This window comes from Apaloderma vittatum, unplaced genomic scaffold (assembly GCF_000703405.1).
Source record: "Apaloderma vittatum isolate BGI_N311 unplaced genomic scaffold, ASM70340v1 scaffold20274, whole genome shotgun sequence".
In the NCBI taxonomy this organism is placed as follows: Eukaryota; Metazoa; Chordata; class Aves; order Trogoniformes; family Trogonidae; genus Apaloderma; species Apaloderma vittatum.
In genome coordinates this window covers 13,389-29,087 of record NW_009713507.1, presented here as the reverse complement: position 1 = coordinate 29,087, position 15,699 = coordinate 13,389, and the positions used below count along the sequence as shown (strand labels likewise).

At 44.3% G+C, this 15,699-nt stretch overlaps 1 protein-coding gene across 4 annotated transcripts in view; it reads left to right on the top strand.

Moving 5' to 3' along the window:
• Positions 1-6,181: 6,181 nt before the first annotated feature.
• Positions 6,182-15,699, top strand: part of LOC104273178 (GRB2-related adapter protein 2-like) — a 14,139-nt gene continuing 4,621 nt past the window's right edge. For 2 of the 4 annotated variants that reach the window (XM_009868415.1, XM_009868413.1), the window contains exons 1-4: positions 6,182-6,259; positions 9,915-10,006; positions 12,547-12,666; positions 14,444-14,612. In XM_009868415.1, coding sequence (XP_009866717.1) covers positions 6,182-6,259; positions 9,915-10,006; positions 12,547-12,666; positions 14,444-14,612 — 459 coding nt within the window. Of the gene's footprint in view, positions 6,260-9,914; positions 10,007-12,546; positions 12,667-13,128; positions 13,142-14,443; positions 14,613-15,699 lie in introns of all 4 variants that reach the window. The other 2 variants (XM_009868416.1, XM_009868414.1) reach the window with 2 other exon arrangements.

Below are 15,699 nucleotides of genomic sequence, written 5' to 3'. Positions count from 1 at the left end.
TATCAATTTCAGGCATACAGAAGTTAGACCTCCTTCCCTTAGCCTCCCCTCAAAACACTTTTCAAATATTAGTGTTGTTTTTGCTGCTTTTTCTCCTAGTATCAAGTCTGGGTTAGGTCTTGCATTGTATGCAATTCAATTGCTCAGCCTTTACTGTTTCATTTTCAGTTTAGATTCCAGTCTAGATTTCTAAAGTATCAAATCCTTGGATTTACTCTTGTTCATTTACTGTTTTGTCCTGAAATACTTTTTTCCAATTCTTCAGCTTGAGACAGTTCCCCTGGTTTTTCTCTGTAAAGAAAACCCAAGTGTGGGAACTTCCTTACACCCCTATGGAAGATGCATGGATGCAGAGAACTAATTTAGCTTTTGTGCTTCATCCTTATCTTCTCTGAGCACTCTTTTTCATCTCAATCATCCGTCAGCCCTACAGACATTCTGGCAGGCTTCCTACTTCTGTTGTCTTTGAAAATATTTTTATTACATGTTTTTATTACATGTTTTTATGTCTTCAGCTACTTGTTCCTCAAGATATGCTTTTCAACGGACTTATTTTGGTTTCTCCTTTAGCTTAGCAGATCTGTGTTCTTTTCTGTTTTCCTCATTCTGGAAGAACTTGCACTTTTCGAGGGACAGTACCCTCCTTTATGGAGCTATTAAACCAGCCTGGGCTGAGGCAGCAGCAAAGGGCAAGTCCTTCTGAACCAACATCACCGCTTTAAATACACAGTGTATCAAATATTTCCAACATTAGAGATTGATGATTGTCCGTGCCCCACTCTGTCCTGTGACAGACACTGTTTTGTGCCTTTGCCTCTGTCCCCCATGCCTATTCCTGTCTGTCCTCATCCACACATGTAGACCCGTTACTGATGTGGCACATTGTCACTGCAGGGAGGAGCCTGATACAGGCTGAGCTCTCCTTCTCTTCCTTCCTTTAGATGGTAACGCACCTTCTGCTCTCTAGCAAAGTGCCAGAGGAGAAGAGACCTGCTGTAAGGTATGGGGCGAGTGTGGCTTTAAGACTTGAAGAGGGGGGAGCGATGTGGGAATGGGTCTAAGGAAGAAAGGGGAGTCTGGGAACTTTACCTCTTTCGGAAAGAGGTAAAGTACTACGCGGCAGGGGAAGAGCATGGGATCCTAGTGCCATCTTGTTCATCGGCTTCCACATCAGGGCAGTTCTTTTGCAGGACAAAACTGTGTGCCTTATCCAAATCTTACCAGCTGGAAACTGAGGGAGGAGGTGGGCAAAAAGAAGGAGGTTCTTCCCCCCAACCCTAGTCCTCCACAACAATCCTTCCAGAACAGCAGATTCATGATTTTACACTCTGAGTACTGCACAGCATTGTGCGCAGCTCTTTGGGGCTACTGTTGGACAAGCTCACGATGGTGCTGGACAATCCTACTCTGTCATGACTGGTAGTAACACAGAAGACCCAGGTCTACCAGGGAGACTAAGCACCATCCTCGTTGGGGCTATTTCTTACCAACTTCTGTTGGTTATAGAGTCCTGAAAGTTAGTTTGTTCAGTGAATCTAGTTCCCAGAAAGCTTCTTCTGTCTGCATAGAGAGGCTCAGCCCAAGAGCTATGCACTGCTTTGGATGGCAGGAGAGCAAAGACTTACATGTGACTGTGCTGAGTGTTTTAGTGACTTGTTCTCCCTTATAAATTTTAGCCTCTTATCTCTGACAGTCAGTGGAGCTGTACCGCTACCTCCATAGCAAAAGGTTTGTGTTTTTGAAACAAAATACTCCTGTGCCACTTGTATGTGACTTAGCTGGTGAAAACAAAGTTTCATCTGTTACAGCTCTTCTAGATAATGGGTCTCTTCTCCATTGCTTTGGTTGAAATGTCACCTAGAGCTTCTGTGCAGATGTTCAAGGTTCAGTTCTGTCCCTAGCTGCTCATCAGTCCAATAGGTTGTTCTCGCAGACCTGAACAACGACACGGTAGCTTGAGCTGTATATCTCAGTGCACAACGTCACTGGATGAAGCTGCAGGCTGGAGATGTGTGTGCTGCAGGCATAAAAATGAAAAGTTTTGTTCTTATGGATCCTTTAAGCGGGCACGTTGTTGCAACTGTGTCCTCCTTCTGTGATGTTAATACGTGAGATTGAGCAGGGCTGAGCCTCGGCAGTCTCTGAGCAGTAAAGTCTTCATAGGTGATGCCCTTCCCTGGCATTGTTATTACTGAATTTTGACACAACTAACGGTGTTAAACACTTTGGGAAACTGCTATCAGATTATGTTTCTTGCTGACATGATTTAGGCCTTGGCTCTTTTCCTCAATGGAGAGATGCTGATGTTCTTGCCCAGGGAATGGCGTTCTGCCAAACTAAAACACCTACCTAGTGCTCTCAAAGCCATGCTGCTTTTCACTTCTCCATTTTTATGAATCTTCTGCTGCACTGCTCCCGCAGAACTGTGGTAGCATTATGCCCCTTGGATCCACCTTGTTACGACGGGGAACCACAGAGAAAATTCACCTCCACGCAGAGAGCCAGCACAAAATGGAGGGTACTGGGCAACTCCCACTCAGAACTGAAAACTCCTCCTTTGAACGTTGCATAGACTTCATGCTAAGCTCTGTACAAAGGTGATTTTCACACAGAACACTATGCACAGTCTAAAATTGTCCTTGGTTACCTGAAAGCTTAAAGGAGTTCAAAGCACAATCTGGTTCTCTGCAAACTGCAGTGCTGTCCTTTGGGATAAAAGGTACTTGAGAAATGTAAGGTATGACAGCCACAAAAAAACCCTGCCTCTCTGTGCTGTGGAGTGCTGCTCGAAGTCACCATGTGCCTAGAGGGAAAGAACAGGCCCCTGGCAGGGGAGTTTTCATGGGGACCCAGCACTGACCCATGCGGAGTGTGGATTCTCGAGTTGCAGATGGAGGGAGGAACAGGATCAGAAAAACAGAACTGGTTTGAAGTTCAGGTGATGAAAAGTGGTAGGCTGGAGTTCAAAGACAGGATTATTGGCTAGTGCTGCTTTAGTAGTTGGGGGAAGAGCTTAAGGCCATAGCATTACTGCATTGCTGATTTATCAACACGGCCAACACTGTGTATAGTATTTGAGTCACTTCTAAATCCAGCCGCTGGCAATGAAAAGCACATTTAATCCATGTTTTAGATTGTTTGAAGAGGTATCTGTCTCCCAGTCTCTCCCTGAGGTTGGGGTTGCTGAAATTGAAAAGAAGGTGAGAAAGGAGATTTTAACTGTTTCACAAACCCTTCTCCTTTTGAGGGAGTCACATCTCTGACGGCATCTTTAATGTCTGCGATATTGAAAAATGAACGTCTCTCTCCCCTCTTGCCCCCTGTGGAGAGAAGCTTCACTGTCTTTGGTGTGACTAAGGGGTAAAATTCAAAGACAGGAATTGTATTTAAACAGTTTATTGGTTTTAAGTGTGTTTTTTTCTCAAACTGGGATTAATGCTCTGCACTTAGGAGTTCCAGGATTCATCTGCATTGTTGGCTCTGATCTCTCTGCAGCAACCCACTGCTGCAAGATAAAACACTGAAAAAAATCCCTTATTAGAGTAACTCTCCTTTAGTCTTTTTCTTCAGTTCTCTTCCATGACAGAATATCACTGTTCAACCAGTTCCCTCAACAGTAAATTCCCCTCCAATTTAATACCCATACGCTCTGTTAGCAGCTAAGCAAGGAGCTCGTGATGGCTGTGGGAGGTTACAGACTGAAGTTTCAAAAATGTCAGTGCAAGAATAAAGGACAGTTCTCAGATCAGGCTTGAGTTGCATCCGTGGAGTTACACCAATGCCTGGAATAAGAGTGGGGCAATTAGAGGGTGAACCTAAGCTATATTTGGAAATCTGTAAAGGTTATCCAAAGTATGAACTAAAGAGCATTGGTAAGTCAGCAGAGAGCTATAAAGCTGAAGACTGAGAATAAAGCACATGGGTAAAACAGAGGGTGTTCTAGTTCAATATTGATGCATATTGACAAAACCCTGAGGCAGCAGGCTGGAATAGCAGACATAGAGCAGATCACAGCTGAGCTACGTGCTCCAACCTACATGGGAGGCCCCAACACCAAAATGTTCTGAACAGGCAGAGCTGTCTGTGGGCTTCCTAAAATATTTGCTTGGATGCCTTATAGCTCACATCAGTTACATGAATACAAATTCACCTATGAACTGGAAAAAAAAAAAAAAAGAATGCTAACAGAATCCAGTAGGAAGCACATGAAGAAGTTTTTATAGTTAGAAATGAGATGTAACAAATTTCAGAACTGATCTCCAGTGATGTTACAGCCCTTCTTGTGGATCACTGTATCTGGGCGTCGTTAGTCAAGCGCAAAGGGACCCTGTAAGCAGGAAATAGACAACTTAGCCAATAAATAACTGCTTTATACAGTTAACACACACAGAAGCTAGCCAGGATTTAGTGAAATATTAAGCCAAACATTAGCATACTCCTCATCTGTGTAAAGGCACTCAAAGTGCCAATCAGAAAGGAATCAAATTGGCCTCTGTGGTTGCCATCTGCCACCAGGTGCATCAGGACTGATGTCACTGACAACTTGTATCCATGACCCAAATGATTTGTGACTGGTCCTCAGGTAGATTTACTATCCCAATTAAACCTCCTATGGTTTTGTTTCTCCTCTGAGAAACCCCTAGAAGCCCTGGGGTACTGCTGTTACCGTCTCAACAGCCCTACCTCTGTCTATAATTTTTGCCCCCCAGACTTTCTCCCAGCTCATTCTCAGTGGTTTGAGTCCAGCCTCACTGTAACAGAGCTGGGTTCTGGATCCTTGGTACACAAGTAGTTAAATCCCTGGGTTGTGTGTCGAAGGAGAAGGCTTACAGCAGGTTTTGCAAGGAAGGAGGGTTACATTAGCCTATTGATTTTAAAATGGCATAATTTTGGAGCTTGCTCAGTATCAGCACTTTGTAATTTGGGGATTTTTTTCTCAGTTCTAACAGGAGACAAGAAATAGCCCCCTAACTAAGGGTTTTCACAGGGTTTCTTTCTAAGGCTTTTTTTAAAAAAAAATAATATTTTTGATCAGGCAAGTTGGCACTTCTTCTCAAGCCATAAAACCTGCATGGTTTTGTGAGAGGTGAGGTTAGATAATGGAACTTTTCACTTCAGAATCATTGTCCCCAGACAAGCCTAGCTTAGGAACCATAAAAATTACCTGTATGTTGGACTTCTATGATGGTTCTTACAAGTTGGACTGCAAGAGTACCTACCAGAACTGCAGTTACTTTATGTGGCACTGGCTAGCTACTTCTTGTCTTGTCACTGGCAGTTTCACCTCTGGGCTGCAGGATCCATGAAGCCAGCCGTGGGAAATTAATAACTCCCTTTGATTATAGAAGTGGTCCTGTTGAGGTACATCTGAGTTACATGAGCAGGAAGTGGTGAAGATGTGAAGCTTATGTTGCTACTTCCCCTGACATATCTGCTCTGCTTATGAAAAGCAGGCTTTGGTATGCAGGCTGTCTGATGCGTTTCAGGCTCTTGGTTTACCAACGCTGAGTTAAGGTAAGCCTGTGCCTTTATTTTGTCAGTGCTACAGTTTGCACTCTGCCTGCTCCAAAATAGGAAACACAGCCTCTATACAAACAGCTTTTCCTAGCTGAAAGCTGTGGTCACCCATGCTAAGCTGTAAGAGAGAAAAGACTTTTGACCTGCAATACTGTGGCCACTGTCCAAGAAAAAAAATAATATTTCTTGCAGGCTGTTGGTTTTGAGCACAATTTGTCTCACTTGACGTAAAGAGAAAATCACTGCAGAGGACAAATGCATTCTTCTACTGCATGACAGGATCACTTATTTTATTGGGAACTGCGACAGAGTAGTCTATACAGAAGGTTTCTCCCTGCTACCAGCTTATTTGGGTGATATGTTTCAACCTCTCCACGAGATTGCTGCAGAGAAAGAGATCTGTTGGAATAAGCATGCGCAATGGATTGTGTCAACTACTGACTTGAGCTAACTATAGTCTCTTGGCCACACCATCTCTTCTACCTGCTAATGTCCTTCCATGTCTAGTAACTAATATCTACCAATGATTGGTGTGTGCTCACACATGAACAAATCACAGAGTTTCCTATAAGCTTTCTAGATGCTAAACTCAGCAGCTCCAGCAGCTCATAGATGTTAACAAGTATATACTTTTTCCAGCTTTGCTCTGCCACCAAGACACGGTATGGAAGCCATAGCCAAGTTTGATTTCAATGCGTCTGGGGAGGATGAGTTGAGTTTCCAGGCTGGAGATATACTGAAGGTAAGTGCAGCCCCACGTTTGACTAAACAGCATTTCTGAGAGTGCTGCTAGATCTTTCTATGTTCCCATTTGCCTTGACAAAACAGATGAAGACAGAAGTCTATAAACTGGGGTACAAATGCAGGATACACATCTTCCATAGGGCTTGCTATAGGTCAACTAACAATTGCCAGGTCACTTAAGTCTCTGTGCACTTTACTTGATTTTAGTCCATAAACTATGGATTTAGTTGCCATACAGTCCTCCAGCGATCAGCAGTGAAAGATAAGTACCTTAGGGGCAAAGATCTAGCTCTTTGGTAGGCAGGTTTTGAGGGTCCTCCCTGCTTTTACTGACTATATAGGTAGTCCAGGGTGACTGCATTTAAGATGACTATGTCTAAAGTCAGGCAGGATGAGTGTAGTCTGCAGAGATTGCTGTCTTCCTTATTTTCAGCTCTTAAACTCTTTAAAAGATAGTTATCATGCATTATAGAACTTACATCTAACTTTTCACTGTAAGTAATTACTGTTAGTTGCCACAAGGGTTTCAGGCAATTGCAAATAGAAGAGGAAAAGTCCATGAGACAGTCTGTTACACACATAATGAGAGAGTTTTAAGAGGTCCTTGGCTAATAATATTATTATACACCCTTGCGGGAATTCAGCAGTAGAGGAAAGGCAGGAGTAGAGTTGATTATATACAGTACAGATCATGTGAGAGGTGGGGTTTTTTTAAGTGTACATTTGCATTACAGTAGAAGGGTTCTTGTTAACCCTGCCGAAGTTCTACAGATGAAGTCACCCAGTACCCAAATTAGTTATCCATTTTGCAGACCCCAGCATAGCTGTTCTGTTCAGTTGAAAATGCCTGAGTATAACTCCTCTCTAAGGCCTTAACTCCTCCACTGGCCAAAAGGATGATGTACAACAATAGGATCTGAACCCTTGTTTGGCCTTTGCTACTCCCCTGTACAGTCCCAGCTATTCCAGCTAATATTCTGTAATTTCAGCCTTGCATTTTCCATTATCACCATTTTTTATTTTATTGGCCTTTTAATTCTTGAAACTTAGACAAAGCTGATGGCATCTAGAAGTCACTAAGATCAAAAATCATTTTTTTCCAGAGAGCTATGATACAGTTCCAGAGAAATCACTGCCTCTCCTCAGCATAGATGAACACTCTCATTCCTGATTCTTCCTTAGGTCAGAAGTAGCCCCCACACCCTTTCTGTCCCATGATCTCCACCTGATACCTTCTTCCTCAGGAAACTGTGGTTTCATGAAGTGTCTGACTGGGCTGATGGTGTTGGCCAGACAATTTTTCTTTCTGTCCCTTGGTTTCCCTTCCTGTAAAATCATTAAAAGTACATTGGAAGCTACTGATGAGAAGTGTCATACAATACATCGATGCTATCATTAGTCATTACAGTGACTTCACTTAGGAGGAAAGCATCCTAGAGGTAAACAAAGTAGCTCCTTAGTTGCCCAAGCTACAGTAACAGAAATTAGCCTGAGTAACATCTCTCTTCTGGCATCTGCACACATACATTCATACCCTGTCATGAGCCCCCTCCTGCTGCCTGCAGAGCCTGCTGGCTGTCTTTTCTGATTTATGAAGGAGATAAGATGAACACTATTGATGTAGAGATTAGAAAACAGGAAACATGAGGGCCTCAACCAGTAGTGACAGGAGGAAATCCACCCTCTCCCCCACACACACATCCTTCTCTGAGAGGATGACATGCTGAGAGAAACCTACCAGCCCTTCACCAAGAAACAGCAGGTGGGTTTTTTTGGAAACCTTGCTGCCAAAAAAGCAGGGCCTGAGCGTGAGCAGCATCCAGGGTTGGGGGAAGCAGTGACCATACAAGCAGGGAACTCCACACATTTCTATTTCCCAACCTTTCTGTATCCAAATGCATTTAAAAAAAAGCCCACATGGCAAGCAAGGCAATGGAGAATCAGTCCCAGATCCTGCAACACACTGTTGCCAACACCAAGCATTTAGAATGTGCATTAGGCTCCCAAACCCATGAGATTGGCTTACAACATAAGTATTATTATTGTTAACAATAGATTTTGAATTAAGTCTTTTTTACTCGCTTTCTCCTTCTAAAACTGTTGTGGCTTATGATTTCAGGCTCCTCTCCAAAACCAGAGAGAACAGAGACATGTTCTATTTCATAAAGCAGAATTGTCTCCCCGGAGTTGGAATGTCAAACAAAATACCAAAGACCATAACATCTGCAGTAAAATCACAGCATGGCTGTATCTCTGTCCTCTTTCCTCCTGCTTAGTCCAGCTTAGTGTCGGGACCCATCATCCAGGAAGCAGAGAATTTGGACAGTCCTTGGTCAGCAGGGCAGTCCCTAGGAACCATTACAGTCAACATTAATGTAAGCACACTTGAAACCGCTTCAGTGTGCACTGTGGACTGGCTTTCTGCTATCCTACAATCTCTCAAGCCTAACAGTGGCTTTAAAATACTTTTTGCCTCCTCTTTTTATCTACCTTGGCAAAGCTCAGGGCAGCTAAATGCTTAACCCTCTAAATAATCTCTTGTGAAATGATATGTGCACAGGGTACATCTGTGCAGTCATAACATGCGCATGTATAGATGTATCCCTCCATACCCGTACATGTCACAGAAGTTTTCACAGATGGGTTTGTTTTTTTCTCCCTTGTGAAACAGAGAGGATCCAACACCAACCATCAAAAGCAGCACAGAGAATTACTTAAATCACAGAATCACAGAATCACAGAATGTTAGGGGTTGGAAGGGACCTCAAAAGATCATCTAGTCCAGCCCCCCTGCTAGTAGGTCGAAGGAGGTCCTCCTGCCCCTCTACTCTGCCCTGGTGAGGCCACATCTGGAGTATTGTGTCCAGTTCTGGGCCCCTCAGCTCAAGAGAGACAGGGAACTGCTGGAGAGAGTCCAGCGCAGAGCCACAGAGATGATGAAGGGAGTGGAACATATCCCTTATGAGGAAAGGCTGAAGGAGCTGGGTCTTTTTAGCTTGGAGAAGAGGAGGCTGAGGGGTGACCTCATTAATGTTTATAAATATGTCAAGGGGGAGTGTCAGGAGGACAGAACCAGGCTCTTCTCAGTGATGTCCAATGACAGGACAAGGGGCAATGGGTACAAGCTGGAACGTAGGAGGTTCCATACAAATACTAGAAAAAACTTCACTGTGAGGGTGACAGAGCACTGGCACAGGCTGCCCGGGGAGGTTGTGGAGTCTCCTTCTTTGGAGACATCCAAAACCCTCCTGGATGCGTTCCTGTGTGACCTGCTGTAGGTGATCCTTCTCTGGCAGGGGGGCTGGACTAGATCATCTTCTGAGGTCTCTTCCAACCCGTATTAATTACTTCAGAGCTGAATTTCTCCATTTCACAGACATCAGAAACATGCATACAGCATTCAGCCACCTGGACAGGCATTCAGATGAAGAGATAAAGTTAACAAGCAATCTTCCTAATTCTACTCAGCCTTCTTTATTGCTTTTCTTGCTCTGAAGTAGCCATCATCTCTTAACCTTGATGCATAGTGGGTGGGAAGTCGAACGTATGTGGATTTCTTTATTCTAACAAGAAATTCTAGATTTCTGCCAGAATTGTAGTTACTTTCTCCTTTCTCAGGAGATATGTTTATTCCATCCATCTCTCCACTGCAGGTTTTGAGCTCCCAAGAAGAGTGGTACAAAGCCGAGCTCAGAAGTCAAGAGGGCTATGTTCCCAAGAACTTCATCGATTTTCAGGTTCCCCTGTAAGTGTGACAGAAACGGTGTGTACCCACCATCACACATTTCCACCAAGCGGTGTCGAGAGAGTGAGTGCGTGCACACAGAAAGGCAGACACGACAGAGGAAGCACTGGTGTTAACATAACTGCGATTTAAGGCTGGCAAGGACTGACATAATGCTATGTGTAGTTTTGTCAGCGCACCTCATTTCTGCCCTGAAGCCTCCTCTGTCCTTTCGGAGCTGACTGGTTCTCAGTGCTCCATCACTCCCAAGCGACTCCTTTGTTTCCGAGGCTCAGAAGGATGTCGCTGGGACGTGTCGGGACCTGCATTTAGATCTCCTCGGACAGGAGGAGAATAGTCATGACGTGAAGTCTTGGCAACAGAGGCAGAGGCTGAGCACAAAAGGAAGAGCAAGAGGTCTCTCTGGAAATTAATTCTAAAAATGCGATTCCCTCCCCTCCCCGACCCCCTAACTCTATTAACTCCCTTCTCCCCACTCCGCACTCCTCCCCTCTGCGTGTGAGTTTCGCTGCACTCACTAGAGGTCACTGCAGCGCCACCCGAAACCCCACCGCGGGGGGTTACTCGTGGATCCACAGGTGGGATAGACCCCACCTGCCACCCACCTCCCACACCGCACAGACAGACACACAGACACGCTCGCACCGCCTTCCCCGCGTTTTGTGGCTGCACACCCAGACTCTGATGGCCCAGAGGACGGGCAGCCCGTCACTGTTCTTTTCCCGCTGAAGTGACAGCACCGCGCTTTCTGAAAAGGACTGAGCGGGGTTTAAATGCGTGTTGCGTCCTGTCCAGCCCTGTGCCATAAATACGACAGTGCATGGCGTTTTTACAACCTTTCCCCTTCAGTTGGCAGAAATGCTCCCTGAAGGCCTTCTTGGACGTTAGGAAGAAGTTCTTCACCACGAGGGTGGTGAGACACTGGCACAGGTTGCCCAGAGAGGGGGTGGGAGCCTCATCTCTGGAAGTTTTTAAGGCCAGGCTGCATGGGGCTCTGGGCAACCTGGTCTAGTGGCGGATGTCCCTGCCCATAGCAGCAGGGTTGGAACTAGATGATCTTTAAGGTCCCTTCCAACCCTGACAATTCTATGATTCTGTGATTCTCTCGTTGTCCTGTTTTGAAGAAGCGCTGTGGGATTGCGGGAGCAAACAGGCCCGAGCCCAGCGCTGCTGTAACACACTGGTGCCTCAAGAAGGCAAACTGGAAGTGTACGTGGATTTTGAGGGTACAAATAAGTGCCATGGTCCCCTTTGGGGTTGGCACCTACTGGTATTTTTGGACATAAGCCAGTCTGCTTGGCTGAGCTGAAGGTCGTCATTAGGTTGCTGTGCAAATACGGTCTTGTTCTTCTGGGCCTTCAGGGGAAGAGATCTCCTGGTCAGTTGTTCATGTTCGCTCTTTCACAGGGCTGCGGCATCGCACAGGGACAGTGGCAGCTTCTTTCACACACACATTTTCCTCATTATGCTTTCTCAGTGCAAAAGCTGTGAAGAAATATTTCCACTTTGATGCTTTTCTAAGAGTAGCAGGTCTGCACTCTGAAGCAGTTCAGGCCAGATGCTAGAACCAGATGTAGGGGAGCAAGCTGCCTCTGATTTTTATGGGCTTTTTTTCCCCGTCTTTGTCTTGTCAAGTAATCACTGAGACTGGTTGGCAATGCTGATTGAAGTCTGATTTCTCTTTGCTAATGATACATAGGTAAATTGTGATGATAGTAAGAAGAAGTATAACAAAACTCAAAAGTGGGAATGACAGAGCTTATGAAAACATCAGCCCTTAATTTTAATGCAATGCAATCAATTAAGCATTATGTAAAAGCAGAAGACTGCAGACTGTAGATCTTATATATGTTCACACCACAGCTAATAAGTGTACAAGATGATTTTTTTCTACTGAAAAACTCCTGTTGACACTGTATTATTTTACTGCTTATGGCAACTTTCTCATTTTTTGTCCAGTGCCTTATTCTATTGTTTGTTACGCCTTGCTAAATTTACATAAGTGTGTTTATATATTCTGTGTTTCTGCAGTATTATAACTCTTGCTGGAACCAGTTTATTAGCACTAAAACTTTCATGGCTTGCTTCTGCTAAAAATTTATGCATGTCCCTTGCAATATATCCATCACAGTCCAGTAATTTTCAATCAGTTTACCAAAAGCAATCTGATGTATATGTCTGAGAATTATGTGTGTATTTAAATATATGTACGCATTTGTAATTTAAAATTTCTTTGACTAACACCTTGCTGTACTGTAATTACAGTTCCAGCTGAGTGTTGCTTCTTGGCAGGCCAAAGCTTACATTGTTCTATGCATTTGTGTGCTTTTACTGCTCAAAGAAAATGGTCTGCACCCATCAAAACCCTTTGCCTTAGCAAGTACATGTCCGCTGGGAATAGTCATGTGGACTCCTCTGATCTTTTTGTTTGGTTTTTCTCCACCCTGCTTATTCACATTCTCCCTACCCTCAACTTTTTTGTTTCTCACCTTAATTCACATTCCTTATTCACTCCTCCATGATTTTTTCCCACTTGACAGCTGGTTTGATGAGAGGATATCCCGCCACGAAGCAGAGAACATCCTCATGAGCAAAGGAGTTGGCTCCTTCATTGTTCGAGCCAGTCAGAACTCTCATGGTGACTTCTCCATCTCTGTCAGGTATCTGCTTCTCACAGCATTTTCCTGCTGCTTCTATGGCTTAATGGCGTCCCCAGCCTCCTCTTGACAGGATTCCTAATGTGACATAGCCTCTTGGGAAGTTGGCATGCTGCCAGTCACTGGCAGTGCTGCTGTGTTTTGAATGAGAACAAATTAGGCATCTGATTCCCAAACGTTTCTGCCTTTTTTCAAGTGACTCAGTGAATGCCCCATTTCAAAGCTGCATCCCCTGGTGACCTGTTTCTCTGAAAAAGCCACAGCAAAGCAGAGTGGTACATGGGACATCTCCCACAGTGCAAAACATGTGCCTTCCATTTGTTTTAATTCCCTGACAGTTCTGGTTACTGAATCCCCAAATTCCACTACTAACCATTAAAAGATGACTATTATATTGTAACTTATTTCCCACAGGTCACTAAACAGCTGTTGGACAGGAATGGCTTGTAGTTGCTTGCAGACAAGCCGCATTTCAGCAGCTTACTGTAGCCCAGCCCTTTCCCAGAGCATTTGCTTCAAAGCAGAGCTTTTAAATGACGGTTGGTTTCCCAATTTTCAGTCAAACAATTGATAACCAGTTTTAAATTGGAGTAGTGGTTAGCAATGTCTTTTCTAAGCAGTCTGCAATTTCTGATTCAGGGAGCTCAAATGGTATCTGGGGGGAATGCAGCAAAGCCTTCTGGTTACATCTACACCAATAAACTAAGTACAGTCTGGCTCTTTGTCTGGCCCTGAGGTCAAGCAATGTGTCAGAGCTCAGATTCATGTGTCTAAATCCTCCTTACCAAACAGAACAGCTGTATTCAAGCAGCTCACTGAGGACAGTTTCTAGCTCACTCTGTCCTCCTAACCAAGGGCCAAAACTGTCTAGGGGAGGGCTTTTCAGTTTAGACCAAAACCATGTAATATTTTAACAGCCTGTATGACTGTAGTACTCCAGGAGAGCACTCAGTTCCTGCCTGGTCTCTATTTAGTTTAGTTCTGCACATGTAGCCTTTGAGATGAGTGTTTTGAGTTCCTGGAGCTGCACAGAGCAAGGGAGTGGGTAGCAAAACCAGATCACATCTGGTGCAAAGAGGAATTCTCCAAGTAAGCAAGAGTTAGGAGGAGGGGAGTTTCGGTGGGAGAAGCAGGGGCAGAAGGTTGAGACTATTAATTTGGCTTGTAACAGCAACTAAGTATTCCTTCTTTCTTTTTATTTTTTCCTTTCTCCTTTTTTTTTTCCTTTTGGGCAAAGAGAATGACCACTAGTAAAGATATTGCGCTATATATTATACAATTATAAAACAGAGTATGTGTCTTCATGTGACTCTGTCTGCATGTTGGGTTGATGTGAGTGGTATGAAAAGGTATAATACATCTCTTACAATCAATGCAGAGTGAATGTTAACAGGAACCGGCAGAGGCTAGTGGGTGCACTACAACTGCACCTTTGTCTCCTGTACAAAGTAGGGAATAAAACTATTAGCTATTTGTGGCCCTGAAAGCTCCTCTGGCCTTTATTTCAAAGGAGAGGCTTTAAAACCCTACTCTTTGTTCTGATAGTCTTTCGTGACTGGGCAGCCCTGTGGCAGTCCACACTTGTAAGTTGATGAGTCTTTTGAGATATAGAGCCACATCTAGGTCGAGTACACACAAGGACTGTCATTGCTTTACTTTCCAGAAGTCTAGATTTGGCCAAACAAGCAGCTTTAGTACCCCTCTGGAAAAGGACTTTTTCAAAAAAAAGATAAAAGTGCAATCTGGTTGATGATCTCTTAATTTTTCCAATTGGACCCAGGCATGAAGATGATGTGCAACACTTCAAAGTGATGAGGGATTCAAAGGGTAACTATTACTTGTGGACAGAGAAATTCTACTCGCTAAACAAGCTGGTGGACTACTACAAGACAACTTCCATCTCCAGGCAGAAGCAGATCTTCCTGAGGGACAACAGCCGAGAAGAGAAGGTAAACACAAACTTCCACCTTTCTGTGGAAGGAATTTAGCCCATGAGAACATCTCAGGGTAGGCAGGGGGGAGAGTCTGTCCTTGGAAACCCAGTCACATCACTACACTGGTGGGCCCTGCAACACAGATTTGTTTTTCTGGATTCAGTGGTATGTACAGTTACATAATTGAGCTGAATTTTCTGATTCTGTTGTGGATAGCAACAGGCAGTGCTGCAAATCAGCACAGATGTGCTTTGCCAAAGCTGTGCTAAGGCCCCAGAGCTGAAATTCTAAGATGCCTTACAGATCCAAGGGAAGTAGGACTTACCTTATTGAAATGCCTAGATTTCATAAGTGTGGGTACACAGCTGGGTCTGAGAAGGTTTTGAGTCTGCTGTCCTAGTGTCCTCGATAGCACTCAGAGTCCAGCTCTTATTACAGTTGAAAGTTTGTCTGCTCAGAAGAATCGTCTATCTTCTGTTACCATGCGAATACGGTAAGGAGGAATCAAGGGCAGAACCTGGAGCAGTGGCTGGTAGGAACTGGAAAGTACTGCTGAGAAGAACATAGCAGATACAGGAACAGGCTGTGCATTCAGGGAAGAAGCAGTAGATGTCTGAGAAGGTAAGAAAATCCCAGTTCCATGAATGCCTGCTTTTGTGCCAGGGGAACAAGCAAATGACAGAGTAGGGACTGCTATGCATTGCACACGCAGTACTGGGAGTGAACATGCCTGGTCACTGCAGCAACCAAAGTCCTGCTTCAACTGGGAAACGGATTCCGGTATTAAATTACCAGGATGTGCACATAGAGGCAAGGCAGAAAGTACGTGACTTGCTCACTGCAGCAGTAAAGTTTTATAAGCTGTATGTGGGTCATTCTTGCTGGCTCCAAAAGAGAGATGATACATTTTTCTGTCTGAAGAAGGGGCTTGTGTTGTTGTCTTCTTCTAGACCACTTATGCAGAGCTTTAAAAATGCATTAGTAAAGTATAAAATAGAAGCTATGGGACCTACGAGAGAGAGATCCCAGTAAAGAATTGTCTGGGGAAGCAGAGAGGAAGACTGTGTGCATGTATGTCAGTAAAACAACCTGTTTGGGCTGA